We start from the raw sequence: 18,204 nt of genomic DNA on the forward strand, positions 1-18,204 counted from the left end.
GATATAGGACTCGTATTACTGTGGATATAGATACTTTTGTACTCGTTTCCTCCAGCATCTTCACAAGGTCCTTTGCTGTTGTTCTGGGATTGATTTGCACTTTTCGTACCAAAGTATGTTCATTTCTAGGAGCCAGAACGCGTCTCCTTCCTGAGCGGTGTGACGCCTGCATGTTTCCATGGTGTTTATACTTGCGTACTATTGTTTGTACAGATGAATGTGGTACCTTCAGGTGTTTGGAAATTGCTCCCAAGGATGAACCAGACTTGTGGAGGTCTCCAATTTTTATATTGAGGTCTTGGCTGATTTCTTTTGATTTTCCCATGATGTCAAGCAAAGAGGCACTGAGTTTGAAGGTAGGCCTTGAAATACATCCACAGGTACACCTCCAATTGACTCAAATGAAGTGAAATAATCTGTCTGTAAACAATTGTTGGAAAAATTACTTGTGTCATGCACATAAAATTACCTTTGTCATTACCTGTGTCATGCACATAGCTTGCCAAAACTCTAGTTTGTTAACAAGACATTTGTGGAGTGGTTGAAAAACGAGATTTAATGACTCCAACCTAAGTGTATGTAAACTTCCGACTTCAACTGTACATATTGATGGATTCTGGGTTCTAACTCCTAAACTTGAAATAGGGTTAATTATCAGGTATTCTATTGAGATATTGAGTGCTATAGTTAGAAGGTCTACACCAGAAGGTAATGGTTATCTGTAGGAGGAAGGTATATGGTGTGTGCAATTAAGCTTGGAATGTACTGAGTGTAGGGAAAACGATTATATGTGGTAGGCATTGATAAGGGGAGAGAGTCATGGACTAGTGATAAAGGGGGTTGAGGTCAGGTCAGATCATGTTAAGGGAGAAGGAACAGATTATTGCCCGTATCACTAAGTTTCCTGCCTAGCAATGAAGATACAATGTTTAGCGAGGAGGAGGAGACTCCACCCAAAGTGGGGTACATATACACCACCACTATTGTAAACATGTTTTTGTCGGTTCAGCTGTTCGATCCTTTGGGAAGAATAAACGTGTTTTAAGCTTTCACAGTGTCCGTCGAGTTCTTACTCTGATAATAATAATAATAAGACACTAACAATATACATACACTACCGTTCAAAAGTTTGGGTCACTTAGAAATGTCCTTGTTTTTGAAAGAAGAGCACATTTTTTGTCTATTAAAATAACATCAAATTGATCAGATAGAGTGTAGACATTGTTAATGTTGTAAATGACTATTGTAGCTGGAAAAGGCAGATTTTTTTATGGAATATCTACATAGGGTAACAGAGGCCCATTATCAGCAACCATCACTCCTGTGTTCCAAAGGCACGTTGTGTTAGCTAATCCAAGTTTAGCATTTTAAAAGGCTAATTGATCATTAGAAAGCCCTTTTGCTATTATGTTAGCACAGCTGAAAACTGCTGTCCTGTTAAAGAAGCAATAAAACTGTCCTTCTTTAGACTAGTTGAGTATCTGGAGCATCAGCATTTGTGGGTTCGATTACAGGCTCAAAATGGCCAGAAACAAATAACTTTCTTCTGGAACTTGTCAGTATTCTTGTTCTGAGAAATTAAGGCTATTCCATGCAAGAAATTGCCAAGAAACTGAAGATCTCGTACAACGCTTTGTACTACTCCCTTCACAGAACAGTGCAAACTGTACTTTTTCCCTCTTGGACTTTCCTCTTCCATTTTTTGGTAAATCCACAATTAGTTGGTTGTAATTTTGGGTAGACATTTCCATATATTTTTCTTTGCTGCATGTGTGACATTACTCCACCAGTGCAATTTATGATATAATTTACAAAGATTCTACATTTCTTTAAATAAACGTTTTTTATCTATTAGTATATTTGAGTTTAACCACAATATTTTTTGTATTATTTGTTCTGTTTTTTCAGGTGGATTAAATTGAAATTGTAACCAAATTGAAATTGTAGCTTTTTTTTAAACTAGCAATATTTGGTTATTTCCTATTCAAATAACTAAAGTGTGTGGTTGTAATCTGAATAAAGGGAAAAAGGCCATTATTGAGCATGGGGTGAGACATTGTTATTCATTTGTGAGAGAACCAGTTTGGATTTAAGTATAACTTTTGTATGACTGAAGCCTTTAGTGAGAGGTCTAATGCTTTAATATGTAATCATTTCTACCCTCCGAAATCATATTCATTATAAAAAATAAGCCTGTTTAATTTTGCCTGGTTTGTTATCAGCGAACTTAATGATGGTGTTGGAGTCGTGCTTGGTGAACAGGGAGTACAGGAGAGGGCTAAGCACGCACCCCTGAGGGGCCGCCGTGTTGAGGATCAGTGTGGCAGGTGTATTGTTGCCTACTCTTACCACCTGGGGGCAGCCAGTCAGGAAGTCCAGGATCCAGTTCCAGATGGAGGTGTTTACTCCCAGGGTACTTCGCTTAGTGATGAGCTTTGTGGCACTATGGTGTTGAACGCTGAGCTGTAGTCAATGAACAGCATTCTCACATAGGTGTTCCTTTTGTCCGGGTGGGAAAGGGCAGTGTGGAGTGTGATTGAGATTGCATAATCTGTGGAATTGTTGGGGCGGTATGGGTCTAGGGTGGGTCTAGGGTTTCCAGGATGATGGTGTTGATATGAGCCATGACCAGCATTTCAAAGCACTTCATGGCTACTGATGCGAGTGCTACGGGGCGGTAGTCATTTAAGCAGGTTACCTTCGCTTTCTTGGGAAAAGGGACAATGGTGGTCTGCTTGAAACAGGTATTACAGACTTGGTCAAGGAGAGGTTGAAAATGTCAGTGAAGACACTTGCCAGTTGGTCCATGCGTACACGTCCTGAGTACATGTCCTGGTAATCCGTCTGGGAATGTTGACCTGTTTAAAGGTCTTGCTCATATCGGCTACGGAGAGCATGATCACACAGTTGTCCAGAACAGCTGGTGCTCTCATGCATGCTTCAGTGTTGCTTGCCTCAAAGCAAGCATAAAAGTAATTTAGCCCGTCTGGTAGGCTCAAGTCAGTGAGCAGCTCACAGTTGGGAATCCCTTTGTAACCCATAATAGTCACCCGACGAGTGTCAGAGCCGGTGTAGTAGGATTCAATCTTAGTCCTGTATTGACGCTTTGCCTGTTTGATGGTTTGTCTGAGGGCATAGTGGGATTTATTATAACCAGTGAAGCCAGCAGGACAGGGGTCTTCTGTGCGTTTACTTGATCAACAATATCAAAAAGACGGCAAATGTATCTGTCTCTAATAAATCCAGTTTGGTCCGCTTTTATTATTTTGGGAAGAAGAGTGTTTAGTCTTTTGGCGAGCAATTTGGTAATTATTTTATAGTCGAAATCCAACAAGCTTATGGGCCGGAAGGACAAGCAGGACATTACAGTGTCCGTTTTGAGCAACACTGTAATGCGGAGCTGTGTGCATTGAGTCTGGGAGAACTCCGTTTTTGCAAAAATCCTCCAGCATTGGCATGAAAATAGGGCTGAGCTGGGGCTAAAAAGTTTTGTAGAACTCTCTGGGGAATCCATCTGGACCTGGGGACTTATTAGGTGGCATGGAGGTAATTGCCTCCAGGATCTCCTCAGGAGTGAAGGGGGAGTTGAGATCTTCTTGGTCGGTCTCTGATAGTTTAGGTAGCGAGATTCCCTCTAGGAAAGAGTGGAGTTCTGCCTCCGTGTGTTTTTTCTCAGAGGTATATAGTTTACAGTAAAAATCATGAAAAGTTAAATTGATCTTTTTTGGGTCATATGTGACCTCGTCCTCTGCTGTTCGTATAGCCATAATTGTACGCTCTGACTGCTCCTTTTTTAATTGGTAAGCAAGCAATCTACTGGGCCTATTGCTATACTCATGGTATTTCTGTTTAGTAAAGAATACTTATTTTTTTATCTCCCGAGTATAGTCCAAATTCAGTTTAGCTTTGGCTGCTTTAAGATGACTCCAGGAGGTGCTGTCTAGGGATTGTTTATGTATTCACAGCATTCCAGCTCCCTCTCAAGATCTAGCCTGTGTGCTTCCATTGCTTTTTTCTTAGAGGAAGCATATGCAATTAGATGACCTCTTAGTGTGGCTTTAGCAGCGTCCCACATTGTGGCCGGAGAAACAGGAGAATCTTTGTTGTCTTGTGTGTAGTTGTCTATCCATGTAGTTACCAATGTATGGAAGGCTTCGTTTGATAGCATGGAGGTGTTGAATTTCCAGCTCTTTGATCTCGGGATGTTTTTGCAGAGGTCAAAGCGGAGGTGGACAAAGGCGTGATCTGAAAGTGCTATGGGTCCGATTGTACATGTGGCTGAATTTATGAAACTCTTTGGGATAAAAATGAATCTATACGGGAGTAGGTGCTATGGACATTAGAGTAGGATGTATAGTCCATAGATGAGCTATTCATCTCTCTCCAGATATCTATCAGTCCCATCTCTTTAGTAAGAGAGTTCAACATCTTTGCAGATCTAGGATTTGTGGTGGGGACTTGAGATGATTTGTCTAGGGTTGGGTTAAGGGTACAATTAAAATCTCCGGCCACCACGCCAAAGGAAACACAATGCTCATTGAACAGGGTTATCATTTTTGACATGAAGCCAGGAGTATGTGTGTTAGGGGCGTATATGTTTAATATAGTAATTGGTTGACCATATAGTGACCCAGTTAGCAAAATAAATCTCCCCTCCGGATCAGATATGTTTTTGTCAATTATGAATGGAACATTTTTATGGATAAGTATGGCTGTGCCTCTACTGTTTGATTTGAAAGATGAGAAATACACCTGTCCCACCCCAAGCTCTGCGGAGTTTGGCATGTTCAGCATCACAGAGGTGTGTCTCTTGTGATAGCGCAATGTCTGCTTTTTCCTTTTTTAGAGCACATAGTATCTTTTTTTGTTTTATTGCTTGCCCTAGACCATGGCAGTCCCATGTCAATAGATTTAAGGTACTAGTCATCGTCATCGAACAGTAATCGAACTTTAGTGCAAGTCATCGCTGGGTAAAAGTGGATAGTAGTTACAGCTGCGTTCACATAAAAGGAAAATAAATGGTGTACATAAAATAACAATCTCTGAACACCCCAGCCGAGTTCCCAAACAACTCGACACATCCCGTTGGATCTATTACCCCCCCGCTCAGTCTCAATTCTGTGTTCCCGAAAAAAACAAAAACCGGGAACAGTTAGCAACGCACAACGTCTCCCCCTCCCCACCAAAGAAATGCCTCATCTTCTCCACCCCGCATTGAGTAAATGACACAGTAGCCCCCGTCCGGACCACACTAAAAGAGGGAGAAAATAAAATCAATAGCCCAGCCTACATATACCTCCCCCAAGGGACATAGGGAACCCCAGGTAATAAACAGGGAAATCAAAGTAGGCTGAAACATTAGTAGGCCTAGGTTAGGCTATAGAGCCTTTCCCTCAGCTAAAGGAAAATAAGTATAAATTGGACGGCTATAATGACATTTAGCGGGGCGGGTGGGTCTTTGGATATCGACTATATGTTGTCTTACCTCCTTTAGTAATAGCATTAATCACATTTAGTCATTGGTCCTTTTCTCATTGACCAGGATTGTCTTTCAAAAAACGTTTTGCCTCTTCGGGAGTTTTGAAGTGTCGCAAGGCTCCTTGGTGAAGAATCCTGAGCTCGTTTGGGTATTTGAATCCCCTGAAGATGCCTTGGTCAATTGAGTATTTCTTCACCTCGCCAAACTCTCGGCGCTTTCGGCGTATTCCAGCTGGCAGGTCCTGGTGTAAAGTGAGTTTGGCGTTTCCCACTGTGATGGTGTTGTTTTTCGCCGCCTGTAGGACTCGTTCCTTGTCGGTGAATCTCAGGAAACTTATGGTGATTGGGTGCGGTGGTTGTCTGGCTGCTGGTGGGGGCCTCAGTGCTCGGTGAGCTCTCTCGAGTTCTATGGGCCTGTCGGTGGACAGGTGGAGCCACTCGGGAAGTTTGTCTTGCAGGTAGCGGATCAGTGGCATGTTTCCCTCTTCTTTTTCGCCCAGATTGAATAGAACACAATTATTCCTTCGCCCCCTGTTTTCCAGGTCCTCTGTTTTCTCTTCCAGATGCTCGATTTTCCTTTTAGCATATGCTATTGTTTCCATGGCATCTGTCAATAAGTTTTCCATGGATAGGATACGCCCCTCTGCCTCGTCCAGGCACCACGCGTTTATGGTTATCTTGTTGTTGATGTCAGGAAAAGTGTTTTCCAGGATTGTCACCTTGCCCCCTATCGCACTGAGCTGAGAATTAATGGCATCTAATTTAGTGTTTAGTTCTGTACGTTGGGATCTCAACTCAGAAAGGATGTCTTCGACAGAGTGCGAGGTTGGCATTCGTTGGGCCTCAGGGGGGAGCGGGTCCTCTTGCTTCTGGCTAATGGCGCTAGTTTTTTCTGAAGCTAGCTTCTTCTTGGAGGCTTTTTCCGTCGCTAATGCTCGAGTCCGGGTAAAAATGTCACCCGTAGTGTCGCCTTTTGTAGCCGCCATGACTTTTTCTTACTAAAGCTAAATGAGTTTGAACTTGGAGTGGAGGTATTATTAGGAATTGGAAACTACTTGTGCGGAGCTCTTAGTTCATGCGGCCATCTCGTTCAAGGGTCACGTGATCCCCCCCCATTGTATCATTTTAAGGTGCTGGAGCACAGAGATAATACTTTTGGAGCTCACTGTAATTGCATAATTGAGGTGTGTGTGTATGTGTGTACTATAAACCTTACAGAGCACAGAGCCCATTATTAGTTGTGTGTCCGTGGGACTGTTCCATATGGACATGCACCAGCCTGAGAGGTGAACCCTCTTACACCCCTGTGTTTGCCCCATCACTATGTTTCCTTTCACTCGGTCTCTCTCGCTTTTTTCAGAACTTAGCATAACACAAAGTCAACGCAAGCAGTGACATCATCCTCTGGGCTAAACCTTATTTATGGTCACTCACACATGCACAACACACACACCAGAGGAGACTTGTGAGAGGAGCTATAGGAGGACGGGCTCATTGTAATGGTTGGAATGAAATAAATGGAACGGTATCAAACACATCAAACATATGGAAACCACATTTTTGACTTCATTCCATTCCAGCCATTACAATGAGCCCGTCCTCCAATAGCTCCTCCCACCAGCCTCCTCTGACACACACACACACACACACACACACACACACACACACACACACACACACACACACTGTTAAACCATGTGACTGAGCGACGGTGGAGAGTGGCTGTCTGAGGAAACTGTACACAATGGGGCAACTGTCAGGGTATTGTTTAGGCTGGCTCTGGGAGTGATATCACTCGGCATTAGAAGGTTTTCATGACTGCAACCTAATCAGAGTTCATCAAAGTCAATGTTTTATCAACCGTGAACACAGCAGGAGAAGCGGTTTGGATTTGGCCCTGAGGTTGGGTTGGGTCTCAGGGATTGCATGCCAAATAGCACCCTATTCACTGGTCAAAATGAGTGCACTAAATAGGGAATAGGGTTCCACTCGGGAACTAGTTTGGAGGTGTCAACAGATGTGTGTGGTAATCACAGCTCTGTGTAGATAACCTGTCTTTACAACCATGTTCCTCTACTTCAGTAGGAACTATGGTAGTGGGGGAAGGAGGGATGGCTGTGTTTATATACATCCCTGTCTCAACTAATGCTCTCAGTTCCCACACTCAAACCCTCTCCTTTCCTCTCCCCCATCTCCGGAAGACAGACAGAGTGATATGACATGGATGCCAGAGAGGAAAGAGTGTGTGTGCGTGCATGTGAGGAGGGAGGAAGTGGGAGAGTGGAGCCAGCTGATGCATCTGCATCCTCTATCCCTTTTCTTTCTTTCTTTTGCATTTTAGTTTACAGTGATTTAGAGAAGTATACTGGCTTCAACTTCCAAACCTCTTTACCTTAACAGAGAGAGAGAGAGAGAGAGAGAGAGAGAGAGAGAGAGAGAGAGAGAGAGAGAGAGAGAGAGATGCCAGTGTAAGCTGTCAGCTAGGTGGTGTATCGTAACTCTCTGTGCTGATCTCAGTAAATGGAGGCTAAATGCTGAACCACCTGCAACCCTGCATGCTCTGCCAGCTCAGCACTGTGCTCCACACTAATTAAATTAACCACACACACACTGCCCTGCCTTACAGGAAGCTGCATAGGAGGGAGAATCAGCCCTATTCTGGGACACACACATACACTCACTTACCTCTGAGAGGAAGGTCTGTGCTGACTTCTGTGCCCCTACGTGCAGCAGGTACTCATACACATAGAGAGCTAACCTGCACAGAGAAACACAGGGACGACATCATGTTAGTAGGATGATCACTGGACTAGAGTAGTGTAGCCTCACTAGGCTACGTGATTGCCTGGATGCTACAATTTGACCTCTCCTGTCCAATTTCAACCATGACAGCTTTGGGTCATATGAGACACAGCCAATGAGAAGGCTTCTATATATGTTAAAGTTGAAAACAGCCTGCCAGTAGAAGAACAAACAGCATGCTGGGATGAGTTGGCATCGAGGGAACACACTGTTTTACCCCAGGCATTCTATACCACCCAAAAAATAGACTTTTTCTTACGCTGGAAAATCCTTTCACAATTGATTCATTCATCAATGAATGAATTAGAGCTGCTTTGTTGATCAAACTAACTTGGAGGGCTGGCCGACGGGCAGGCGGTCTACCCGATACACAGACACAAGACATCCGATGATCAGGTCAGGGATCAATGCAGTATCAGTCAGTCTCTTAACAGTACAATCCAGGCCTGGCTGGGTCTGGGAGTTCTAGAACCATAGAAACATGGACACAGTGTAGTCTAGAGGCTAATGGATTACAAGACAACATTAAACAACGATGTCCAAGACATTGTCTACTGTCCTCTCAATTACATGTCATGTTAGAAAATGTAATGGACATGACATTAGTACATGGAATGGCCCTGATGTAGGCCAGGTAGATAAGAGGGTAGCATCACTGTCAAGCATCAATAATGCAAACATCACCCAAACAAAAGGTTACATGGATGGGTCTGCAATATGTGAATGCTTTGCTCTGGCACATTATAACTAGTACATAGGGCCCTCAAACTCAACTCTGGACCTCCAAGCCAGTTCCACTGCGTTTGTTCATTGCTCCTCTCTAATCAGGAACTGATTTAGACCTGAGACACCAGGTGTGTGCAATTAATTATCAGGTAGAACATAAAACCAGCAGGCTCCGGACCTCGTAGGGTTACAGTTGAATACCCCTGGTATAGGGGATAGAGGACATGAGGTGATGCGTGTGGGTTGGAAGTGTACTGTAGTCAAACAGAACTTTAAATCACCAAAACACTCCAGACTATGAACTAATCAGAGTGGCTGCGGATCCGACTTCCTCTTCCCGACAACTAAAGGTCCAAAGTTTCTGCGCATGTGCAGGATGTGCAGTCGCTGCTCCACTGTTTTGGCTGCTCAGAGAACAGGCTACTGTGGTGAATGGTGCTCCTTTAATAAAGTTAGATCAAATTTGCAAGAACACAATGATAGTATTCTACATGACATAACCGAATATAATAGTATATTATAACGTTACTGTAAGAAAAAACAGTTTCTTATGAGATTTTAGGATGATTGTGCAAATGGTTGCATTTTTCTTTGATGTGGCCAAAACTACACAGCAAGAACCAGTAGGCAAAATATGTACTTTTATTGAAACTAAAGACAGGTGGTGAGGGTAGGATAGTTTGAAAGAGCAGCAGGTCACTGTCTGTCTACATCCCAAATGGCACCCCATTTCCCTAATAATGCACTACTTTTGACCAGAGCCCTGTAGGCCCTGGTTAAAAGTAGTGCACTATAATGGTCATAGGATGCCATTCTCTCGCATCCTTTGTCTGTTCCCAGAGGCCCCTCAGCGGACCCAGCCAAGCAGCGTAGCCGCTCCTCATTCCAGACTTAAGTCTCAGACTGAGATAAAAATAAACCTCCAGACGCCACTCGTCTACCTGTCTGAAGATGATGGACTGCACACCTCTCCAGGCTCCACGCACCTGACTCTCTCTCTCCCTCTTTACCTCGGTCTCTCTCCGACTCTCCATCTCTCTTGTTTTTCTTGTGTGTAATGAAGGGATGTAACACAGTGGCTGCGGGTGGGGGTGTGGTGTTTAACCACAGAGAAGACGGAGCATTTCACAAGGACAAGGTTAACGGAACAATGAGCGGCTTGACAAAACTCTTGACACCTTCCACGCCGGTCCATGTTCTTAGAGCTGCGTTTCCTCCCTCTTCATCTTGGGACTGAGTCTCCCTCTCTCTGTGTCTGTCTGTACAATATCACTCTCTCTGTGTCTGACTGTACAATATCACTCTCTCTGTGTCTGTCTGTACAATATCACTCTCTCTGTGTCTGTCTGTACAATATCACTCTCTCTGTGTCTGTCTGTACAATATCACTCTCTCTGTGTCTGTCTGTACAATATCACTCTCTCTGTCTGACTGTACAATATCACTCTCTCTGTGTCTGTCTGTACAATATCTCTCTGTGTCTGTCTGTACAATATCACTCTCTCTGTGTCTGACTGTACAATATCACTCTCTCTGTGTCTGTCTGTACAATATCACTCTCTCTGTGTCTGTCTGTACAATATCACTCTCTCTGTGTCTGACTGTACAATATCACTCTCTCTGTGTCTGTCTGTACAATATCACTCTCTCTGTGTCTGTCTGTACAGCATCACTCTCTCTCTGTCTGTCTGTACAATATCACTCTCTCTGTGTCTGTCTGTACAATATCACTCTCTCTGTGTCTGTCTGTACAATATCACTCTCTCTGTGTCTGACTGTACAATATCACTCTCTCTGTGTCTGTCTGTACAATATCACTCTCTCTGTGTCTGACTGTACAATATCACTCTCTCTGTGTCTGACTGTACAATATCACTCTCTCTGTGTCTGACTGTACAATATCACTCTCTCTGTGTCTGACTGTACAATATCACTCTCTCTGTCTGACTGTACAATATCACTCTCTCTGTGTCTGACTGTACAATATCACTCTCTCTGTGTCTGACTGTACAATATCACTCTCTCTGTCTGACTGTACAATATCACTCTCTCTGTGTCTGTCTGTACAATATCACTCTCTCTGTGTCTGTCTGTACAATACTCTCTGTCTCACAATATCACTCTCTGTGTCTGTCTGTACAATATCACTCTCTCTGTGTCTGACTGTACAATATCACTCTCTCTGTGTCTGACTGTACAATATCTGTGTCTGACTGTACAATATCTCTGTCTGACTGTACAATATCACTCTCTCTGTGTCTGACTGTACAATATCACTCTCTCTGTGTCTGACTGTACAATATCACTCTCTGTCTGTCTGTACAATATCACTCTCTCTGTGTCTGTCTGTACAATATCACTCTCTCTGTGTCTGTCTGTACAATATCACTCTCTCTGTGTCTGACTGTACAATATCACTCTCTCTGTGTCTGTCTGTACAATATCACTCTCTCTGTGTCTGTCTGTACAATATCACTCTCTCTGTGTCTGACTGTACAATATCACTCTCTCTGTCTGTCTGTACAATATCACTCTCTCTGTGTCTGACTGTACAATATCACCCTCTCTGTGTCTGACTGTACAATATCACTCTCTCTGTGTCTGACTGTACAATATCACTCTCTCTGTCTGACTGTACAATATCACTCTCTCTGTGTCTGTCTGTACAATATCACTCTCTCTGTGTCTGACTGTACAATATCACTCTCTGTCTGTCTGTACAATATCACTCTCTCTGTGTCTGTCTGTACAATATCACTCTCTCTGTGTCACTGTACAATATCACTCTGTGTCTGTCTGTACAATATCACTCTCTCTGTGTCTGACTGTACAATATCACTCTCTCTGTGTCTGTCTGTACAATATCACTCTCTCTCTCTGTGTCTGTCTGTACAATATCACTCTCTCTGTGTCTGACTGTACAATATCACTCTCTCTGTGTCTGTCTGTACAATATCACTCTCTCTGTGTCTGACTGTACAATATCACTCTCTGTCTGTCTGTACAATATCACTCTCTCTGTGTCTGTCTGTACAATATCACTCTCTCTGTGTCTGACTGTACAATATCACTCTCTCTGTGTCTGACTGTACAATATCACTCTCTCTGTGTCTGTCTGTACAATATCACTCTCTCTGTGTCTGACTGTACAATATCACTCTCTCTGTGTCTGACTGTACAATATCACTCTCTCTGTGTCTGACTGTACAATATCACTCTCTCTGTGTCTGTCTGTACAATATCACTCTCTCTGTGTCTGTCTGTACAATATCACTCTCTCTGTCTGACTGTACAATATCACTCTGTGTCTGTCTGTACAATATCACTCTCTCTGTGTCTGTCTGTACAATATCACTCTCTCTGTGTCTGTCTGTACATCACTCTCTCTGTGTATCACAATATCACTCTCTGTCTGACTGTACAATATCACTCTCTCTGTGTCTGTCTGTACAATATCACTCTCTGTGTCTGTCTGTACAATATCACTCTCTCTGTGTCTGACTGTACAATATCACTCTCTGTGTCTGTGTCTGTCTGTACAATATCACTCTGTGTCTCTGTGTCTGTCTGTCTGTACAATATCACTCTCTCTGTGTCTGTCTGTACAATATCACTCTCTCTGTCTGACTGTACAATATCACTCTCTCTGTGTCTGACTGTACAATATCACTCTGTGTCTGACTGTCTGTCTCTGTACAATATCACTCTCTCTGTGTCTGACTGTACAATATCACTCTCTGTCTGTCTGTACAATATCACTCTCTCTGTGTCTGTCTGTACAATATCACTCTCTCTGTGTCTGTCTGTACAATATCACTCTCTCTGTGTCTGTCTGTACAATATCACTCTCTCTGTGTCTGTCTGTACAATATCACTCTCTCTGTGTCTGACTGTACAATACCACTCTCCCTGTGTCTGTCTGTACAATATCACTCTCTCTGTGTCTGACTGTACAATATCACTCTCTCTGTCTGACTGTACAATATCACTCTCTCTGTGTCTGTCTGTACAATATCACTCTCTCTGTGTCTGACTGTACAATATCACTCTCTGTGTCTGTCTGTACAATATCACTCTCTCTGTCTGTCTGTCTCTGTACAATATCACTCTCTCTGTCTGTCTGTCTCTGTACAATATCACTCTCTCTGTGTCTCTGTACAATATCACTCTCTCTCTGTCTGACTGTACAATATCACTCTCTCTGTGTCTGTCTGTACAATATCACTCTCTCTGTGTCTGTCTGTACAATATCTCTCTGTCTGTCTGTACAATATCACTCTCTCTGTGTCTGTCTGTACAATATCACTCTCTCTGTGTCTGTCTGTACAATATCACTCTCTCTGTCTGACAATATCACTCTCTCTGTGTCTGACTGTACAATATCACTCTCTCTGTCTGACAATATCACTCTCTCTGTCTGTACAATATCACTCTCTCTGTGTCTGTCTGTACAATATCACTCTCTCTGTGTCTGTCTGTACAATATCACTCTCTCTGTGTCTGTCTGTACAATATCACTCTCTCTGTGTCTGACTGTACAATATCACTCTCTCTGTGTCACTCTCTCTGTGTCTGTCTGACTGTATCACTCTCTCTGTGTCTGTCTGTATCACTCTCTCTGTGTCTGTCTGTACAGTATCACTCTATGTCTGTCTGTACAATATCACTCTCTCTGTCTGACAATATCACTCTCTCTGTCTGACTGTACAATATCACTCTCTCTGTGTCTGTCTGTACAATATCACTCTCTCTCTGTCTGACTGTACAATATCACTCTCTCTGTGTCTGTCTGTAAAGTATCACTCTCTCTGTGTCAGTCTGTACAGTATCACTCTATGTCTGTCTGTACAGTATCACTCTCTCTGTCTGACAATATCACTCTCTCTGTCTGACTGTACAATATCACTCTCTCTGTCTGTCTGTCTGTGTCTGACTGTACAATATCACTCTGTGTCTGTCTGTGTCTGTCTGTACAATATCACTCTCTCTCTGTCTGTGTCTGTCTGTCTGTACTCTCTCTGTGTCAATATCACTCTCTCTGTGTCTGTCTGTACAATATCACTCTCTCTCTGTCTGACTGTACAATATCACTCTCTGTGTCACTCTCTCTGTGTCAGTCTGTACAATATCACTCTCTCTCTGTACAGCATCACTCTCTCTGTGTCAGTCTGTACAATATCACTCTCTCTGTGTCTGTCTGTACAGCATCACTCTCTGTGTCTGTCTGTCACTCTGTGTCTGTCTGTACAGTATCACTCTCTGTGTCAGTCTGTACAATATCTGTCTGTCACTCTCTGTGTCTGTCTGTACAATATCACTCTCTCTGTCTGACAATCACTCACTCTCTGTCTCTGTACAATATCTCTCTGTGTCTGTCAATATCACTCTCTCTGTGTCTGACTGTACAATATCACTCTCTCTGTCTGACTGTACAATATCACTCTCTCTGTGTCTGTCTGTACAATATCACTCTCTCTGTGTCTGTCTGTACAATATCACTCTCTCTCTGTCTGACTGTACAATATCACTCTCTCTGTGTCAGTCTGTACAGCATCACTCTCTCTGTGTCAGTCTGTACAATATCACTCTCTCTGTGTCTGTCTGTACAGCATCACTCTCTCTGTGTCAGTCTGTACAGTATCACTCTCTCTGTGTCTGTCTGTACAATATCACTCTCTCTGTGTCAGTCTGTAAAGTATCACTCTCTCTGTGTCAGTCTGTACAGTATCACTCTATGTCTGTCTGTACAGTATCACTCTCTCTGTGTCTGTCTGTACAGTATCACTCACTCTCTCTTGTCATGTCCCCTTTGAACACACTCCCTCTTACACACATTGTCAACCTGTGAAATGTGCTGGGTAATCAATAATACGCTGTGACTCTTCATTCCTCTGGGAGTGGAGGAGGAGGAGAACCAGAGAAAGGAAAGATAGAGAGAGTGGAGGAGGAGGAGAACCAGAGAAAGGAAAGATAGAGAGAGAGGAGGAGGAGGAGAACCAAAGAAAGGAGAGATAGAGAGAGAGGAGGAGGAGGAGAACCAAAGAAAGGAGAGATAGAGAGAGAGGAGGAGGAGGAGAACCAAAGAAAGGAGAGATAGAGAGAGAGGAGGAGGAGGAGAACCAAAGAAAGGAGAGATAGAGAGAGAGGAGGAGGAGGAGAACCAAAGAAAGGAGAGATAGAGAGAGAGGAGGAGGAGGAGAACCAAAGAAAGGAGAGATAGAGAGAGAGGAGGAGGAGGAGAACCAAAGAAAGGAGAGATAGAGAGAGAGGAGGAGGAGGAGAACCAAAGAAAGGAGAGATAGAGAGAGAGGAGGAGGAGGAGAACCAAAGAAAGGAGAGATAGAGAGAGAGGAGGAGGAGGAGAACCAAAGAAAGGAGAGATAGAGAGAGAGGAGGAGGAGGAGAACCAAAGAAAGGAGAGATAGAGAGAGAGGAGGAGGAGGAGAACCAAAGAAAGGAGAGATAGAGAGAGAGGAGGAGGAGGAGAACCAAAGAAAGGAGAGATAGAGAGAGAGGAGGAGGAAGAGAACCAAAGAAAGGAGAGATAGAGAGAGAGGAGGAGGAGGAGAACCAGAGAAAGGAGAGATAGAGAGAGAGGAGGAGGAGGAGAACCAAAGAAAGGAGAGATAGAGAGAGAGGAGGAGGAGGAGAACCAAAGAAAGGAGAGATAGAGAGAGAGGAGGAGGAGAACCAAAGAAAGGAGAGATAGAGAGAGAGGAGGAGGAGGAGAACCAAAGAAAGGAGAGATAGAGAGAGAGGAGGAGGTAGTGGAGAAGCGCAAAGTGATAAAAAGAAAGGATAGAGAAGATCAGGAGAGGTGAAGAGGATGAAAATGTGCTAATTCTCTCTCTCTCTCTCTCTCTCTCTCTCTCTGTCTCTCTCTCTCTCTCTATATATATATATATATATATAAATATACTCCCCACAATTACTATAAGAAATCGTATTTTCTATTTTCGGTAGCATTTCCCCTTGCTTTTGAAATTAGCCTATTGAAGATACACTGAAATACATGTTCTTTCTCTTTGAATACCACAGCAGTTTCACTGTCAATCTACCTTGACCAACCTGTGAAGTCAATGATCACCACTTTCATTAATTGCGATGAATATGATATGTGTGTGTGTGTGTGTGTATGAGTATGAGTATGTGTGTGTGTGTGTGAGAGAGTTTGTGTGTACTTGACCTCCTTCCACTTCATATTCAAGTAGTTTTGTCTTCAGTCACATCTAATTATATTCATATTTTGATAACATAGCTTCCTCTGAGTCTAAAGTATTAGTACAGCAGGAGGCTCAGCAGCCAGGACCAGGCTAGCTGTAGCTTCATTAAGTCAGGGAGCTGAAATGCTGCTGATTCTCCATTTTCCCTTTGTCACGGAGAGGAGAGGAGGAGCCTGTCTGAAGTTAATCTACTTCACAACATCAGCATATGAGGCCAGCAGATCGCTACTAATCAATTTATTGCCACCATGAACACGACCGGAGTTAGAAATCAAAACAGACAATGACTTTGGCACTTGATTCTGCCATTAAAGATTAAATGTAAATGGATCAAAAGTCATTATGTTCCTGATATTGCATCAGGACCTGTAATAAAACACATCATTATCCATAAGATATGCTCAATATCAGTACCGGGTCTAAGTGTCAAACAGCCTTGCAGATTTGCAGATAACCTTTGACCCTGACCAGGAAATGAGCTGATTGGAAGTAGTAGAGCAGACAGCGCTGACTGGTGGTGGACAGAGAAACAGAGAGAACAAGTGGCCACAGGGTCAGGGATGCATCGTATGGAAACCTAAACCATCTCAAACAGCAATGCTGTAAGAGGAATTCAATCTAGAGATGGAGAGAGAGTAAGAAACAAAGAAAGAAAGGGATGGAGAGATAGAAATACAGGGAGAGAAATACAAATAAAAGAGAGACAGAGAGATCCCAGTACCACAGCTGGAGTACAGCGGTGTGGGAAATGGAATAGTGACAGATGATATCCTACAGATTAGCAACAAGAGATGAAATGTTCTGATAAGGAGAGGGGGGGGGGGTTAGAGGAAGAGAAGGTAGAAGAGAAGGTAGACAGGGGTCTGAAGGAGGGGGTTGGTGGGTGAGCCCCACAATTAATCCTCCTGAGGTCTGGAAACATTCCCATTCTAATAGTGATGATCTGGCTGAAGAAGCACCCAGACTAGCCAAGCACCCAGACTAGCCAAGCACCCAGACTAGTCAAGCAACCAGACTAGTATAGCATCCAGACTAGCCAAGAACCCAGACTAGCCAAGCACCCAGACTAGCCAAGCACCCAGACTAGCATAGCACTCAGACTAGCCAAGCACCCAGACTAGCCAAGCACCCAGACTAGCCAAGCACCCAGACTAGCCAAGCAACCAGACTAGTATAGCATCCAGACTAGCCAAGCACCCAGACTAGCCAAGCACCCAGACTAGCCAAGCACCCAGACTAGCATAGCACTCAGATTAGCCAAGCACCCAGACTAGCATAGCACCCAAACCAGCCAAGCACCCAGACTAACATAGCACACAGACTAGCCAAGCACCGAGACTAGCATAGCACCCAGACTAGCATAGCACCCAGACTAGCATAGCACTCAGACTAGCCAAGCACCCCTGCTGTGCCCTCCTTAAGCAAATTAACACAAACCCAAACTGGAACAAGCAGCAGGAAAAAGTAGGCTACCTTTCTCCCGAATACACACTAGAAATACAAAATACAGAGACAGAAATTCCAGAGACCTTCAGAAGAAAACATTGGAATTTATATTTCCACGTTAGTCGTAATTTCTCGCCGAGAGTAGTAAGAATGAGAGCGTAAACATGAGTTAAGACCAGCTCACTGTTTTTAAGTGCATACGGAATCAAGTCAAAATGTATCTGGCAGGCAAAAACACGAAAATGGGGCTTACATTTCTTTGCAAAATGCTATCCTAAATTGGCTCAACTTTGTTCTCATATCTCTATGAGCCCTGGCCAATAGTAGTGTACTATATAGGGAATAGAGTGCCATTTGGAACACACAATTAGATAAAGGGATCAGGCTATAGCTGAGTGCAAAGCAGTGATGAATGGAGAACAGGTTTGCGGATGGAGTATGGCCTGGCCTCTGTGCTCAGCCCAACACTTTCTCTGATTAATCAAAGCAGTGATGAATGGAGAACAGGACTGAGGATGGAGTATGGCCT

The 18,204-nt window shown here is 43.5% G+C and overlaps 1 protein-coding gene across 1 annotated transcript in view; it reads right to left on the reverse strand.

Moving 5' to 3' along the window:
- The window catches only part of LOC115140176 (single-stranded DNA-binding protein 2), a 130,064-nt gene that overhangs the window by 66,350 nt on the left and 45,510 nt on the right, over positions 1 to 18,204 (reverse strand). Inside the window, exon 2 of the mRNA XM_029678355.2 lies at positions 8,164 to 8,236. Coding sequence (XP_029534215.1) covers positions 8,164 to 8,236 — 73 coding nt within the window. The remainder of the gene's footprint in view (positions 1 to 8,163; positions 8,237 to 18,204) is intronic.

This window comes from Oncorhynchus nerka, linkage group LG13, assembly GCF_034236695.1.
Source record: "Oncorhynchus nerka isolate Pitt River linkage group LG13, Oner_Uvic_2.0, whole genome shotgun sequence".
NCBI classification, from domain to species: Eukaryota; Metazoa; Chordata; class Actinopteri; order Salmoniformes; family Salmonidae; genus Oncorhynchus; species Oncorhynchus nerka.